The 3,599-nt window shown below is 45.5% G+C and overlaps 1 protein-coding gene across 1 annotated transcript in view; it reads right to left on the bottom strand.

Annotated features, from left to right (window-relative positions):
- Positions 1–1,129: 1,129 nt before the first annotated feature.
- The window catches only part of GRB2 (growth factor receptor bound protein 2), a 45,408-nt gene continuing 42,938 nt past the window's right edge, over positions 1,130–3,599 (bottom strand). The window contains exon 5 of the mRNA XM_008640589.2: positions 1,130–3,483. Within this exon, the coding sequence (XP_008638811.1) occupies positions 3,298–3,483 (186 nt within the window). The 3' untranslated portion in view covers positions 1,130–3,297. The remainder of the gene's footprint in view (positions 3,484–3,599) is intronic.

Genomic DNA, 3,599 nt, shown 5'->3' with positions numbered 1-3,599 from the left:
ATGGGGCGTTCACAGAACCACGGGATCTACGGGGCTGGAAAAGACCCGAGACCATGGAGTCCAGCCTGTGATCCAACACCACCTTGCCAGCCAGACCATGGCACTGAGTGCCACATCCAGTCTTTCCTTAGACACCTCCAGGGACGGTGATACCGCCCTGGGCCGCCCGTTTCAATGTCTAATCACCCTTTCCATAAAGAAATTCCTCCTGATCTCCAACCTAAAGTTCCCCTGGTGCATCTTAAGATTATGTCCTCCTGTCACTTGTTACCTGGGAGAAGAGCCCGACTCCCACCTGGCTGCACCCTCTTGTCAGGGAGTTGTAGAGAGCAAGGTCACCTTGATCTTCCCTTCTCCAGGTTAAACAACCCCAGCTCCCTCAGCCACTCCTCATCACACTTGTGATCCAGACCCTTCCCCAGCTCTGTTGCCCTTCTCTGGTCCCACAAGCCAGGGCTGTGAGAGGGGAAGGTCAGCACATGGCGCACACCGCCCTCAGCACTGCTCCCACCACCACCACAGACCAACAAACCTTCTCTTGTCCCTATGGCACAGGGGAAGCAAGAGTCTAAGCAACCCAAGGTACAGTAATTCACCACTTCGAGCAACATATTCTGCTACAGCATTCCAAAAAAAGTCGAGCGCTTCAAGCCACACCGTGAATTTTCCAGTGACTTCTGGCACAAAAAAAGAGAAAGAACTAATCATAGGAATATCCAGGCATTTCCACCATGACATCATCAGTATTTAAGCATAGTAACTAAGAGCAACTGTTAAAAAACCACTCAAAACTCCCATGTGGGCCTTTTCCTATTGTATGTTAAAATTGGCTGTAACATTCACGCCCACAGGCACTTTCTGACCACTTACAAAGGCTGGGGAAAAGCTGCAGAGAGCTGCCCACACACCTTGTTAGCACAACAGAGCCATTCTTCCTTCGGTAACAGAAGTGAAAACAATCTGCAGGGCCCTGATAGAGCAGAGCCAAAGCCACAACAGCCTGAGCCTGGCTGCTGTGCTTACATCAGCCCAACATCCACCTCTCCCTTTTAGCAAAAGGCTCCAGAAGTGTCTGAACTACAAGCTCAGTCATACCTCGGTCAGTTAACTGAAAATAACAGACAGATGCTCAAGTGAAGAATTCAATGTATATTTATTATTCACAGTTAATTACTATCTACCAAATGCTGCTGCAGAGTTAAAGGATTAAGTACATAGGCCTTTTTTTTTATTTAAACACGGAATTTTTTTTTAATATATATACACACACAAGACATATGTCTGCAAGGCTGCATGATATACACCAATTCCAAAATAAGGAAACAATCAAATGGTCCAGGTGTAGAATGCCATAGATTCCTTTTCCAATCACTTTACAAAGTGGGAAGAAAGTGAGTGACAGCTAGCAAGGAGAGGGGGAGAAAGTAATACTCTACAGGGTAGCTCTCTCTTTCATTTGCTGGAAAATTAAAGTGTAAGGCAGAGTCCATCTCATGAGTAAAACTTTTGTAACACTTAGTACAAAAAAAGGCACCCTCCAACAAAAGATTGCCCGTGCTGAGGCAGGGCGGGAGGAGATCTCTGCTGCAGGTTGGGATGCGTTGGTGGGGTGAAGGGATCCAGCCAAACGGCCACCGAGGGAAAAAACGCAACTGAAGATTGGCACAGAGAGCGCTGCGGGCTGATTGCTTTCCTTCTGTCCAATTTAATGTCACACTGCTCTGGCGAGGAGCAAAGGGCCACCAGAAACACCCCGGGGGTGCAGGGTGGGGAGAACAGTCACACACAGCCTGCTGTGAACGGGAGCGGGCGGGGAGCTACTTCAACAGGAACACTGACCTGAGGAAGGAGGAGAGACTGAAGAACGGGGATGCCAACTCCACTTCTCAAGAGCAACGACTGCAAATACTGCCTATCCAGGCCGAGGAGACAGGCTGATCACATGCATCACGTAGAAACATTCACTAAGAGCGTAAAGTTTTTTTCAAGCACTATTTCTTGAGGTTTCTCTGCATTATGAAGTTTTCCACCCAAGGAATGTACATTTTGTAGGACATCTCAGGCCTATTGTTTCTCAAATTCCCCCCTTAACCCTCCCTCCCCAAAATATTCTTCCTCATTTTCCCTGACCATAACTTTCCCCTTTCTGTTACTTCTTCTGAGGCTCCTGGTTGCAGCTCTCCACCTCTGAGCAGCCTAAGTTGCCACTTGAATGCCTTGATTTTATCTTCCTTGGAATAAGGGAAGTTGAACAATAAGACAAATCTGAAGATTAAAGCTCCATCTCTGTTTGAAGATTTTTCTCAAGTGTCCATTGATAAAACCACCCTCCTTTGCCCCCTTCCCCCAAAGTATTTATTTACACATAGGCAGAAAAAAAAACCCCTCTGAAAAGCTCTGGACTGTCCTTTTAACTTAAAAAATAATAAAAAAGAAAATAAGGGAAAGGCACTATGGAAAAAATTACAGAATGTGCTCAACCGTACACCTTTAAGAAAAAACAAAAAAGCTGTCAGCACAGCATTAATAGACTTCAGTTGTATGTTGGAGTTTCTCAAAGCAGCTCTGTGACTCAAAAGAAAAAAACAGAACAAAAAGCCACACAGCTCTTCTCCCTTCCTCTGTTTGGAAGCTGCTGAGCTTCAGAAGAAAGTGCCAAAGGAGAAGAGACAATAAAAATTAGATTAACACCTCATCTTTCCCAGGCGAGAAATGCTGAATGTTGAAGGCAAAAGCAGAGACTGATGATTTTTGTTTTTTTTTAAAGGCAGGACTGTAGATTTGGTTCTTCTCTCATGTCCCTTCATGTCAAATGAAGACTGTTTGCAGAGAGAGAAAATACCAGCAGAGTTTCTCCCTTTTCCTTTAACTGCATGGCTAGGACTTTATATGGCATTAAAACTTCATGCACTGATGGACAGAGGAGGAGGGGGAAACAAGAAGAGTTGTGGTGGTGAGACCTTAAGTGACCTTAAAACACTCATTTGCAACAAGAGTGAATAAAGGGGGATAACCCAGGAGCAGCTGAGGAAATTTGTTATTTTCATTTTTTTCTCTCTCTCTCTCTCCTTTTTTTATTTCCTTTTTTTTTTTTTCTTTAAGATAAGTTTTGGTGTGTAAGTTGAACTCTTCCCCCCCGCCCCTGAAGTTCCATACTGAGGGAAGGAGGATCACCTCACGGTGAAAGGTGACTCTGGTTTTACCGCCGTGTGATTTTTAGGTCACTGGCTGCAGTTAGGCTCTGTATGTGTATTTACTGTTTCTCTGGTTTCCTTAAATAATCTCTAATATTTATCTCTAGATGTTCCGGTTCACTGGGGTCACGTAGTTGCGTGGGAACATGCCCGTCTGTCCACGGCACGCTCCCTTCCACCAGTTGGGGTCAGAATTGTCAAGGACTTGGATAAAGTCTCCACGATGGAAGCCCAGCTCTCCTTCCTCTTGGGGATCAAAATCAAACAGAGCCTGAACGTATGTTGGTTGCTGAAAGGGGAAAGAGAAACATACACACAGTGAGAATCACCCACGGCACTCCAGGCACCTGCTCCCGCAGGCAGGAGCTGCTCTTACACCACAGTTTAACAATAAACATTTGGGCT

The sequence above is a fragment of the Corvus brachyrhynchos genome, unplaced genomic scaffold (assembly GCF_000691975.1).
Source record: "Corvus brachyrhynchos isolate BGI_N302 unplaced genomic scaffold, ASM69197v1 scaffold148, whole genome shotgun sequence".
Lineage (NCBI taxonomy): Eukaryota > Metazoa > Chordata > Aves > Passeriformes > Corvidae > Corvus > Corvus brachyrhynchos.
The sequence above is the reverse complement of the archived record's forward strand: the minus strand, read 5'-3'. Positions and strand labels throughout refer to the sequence as shown.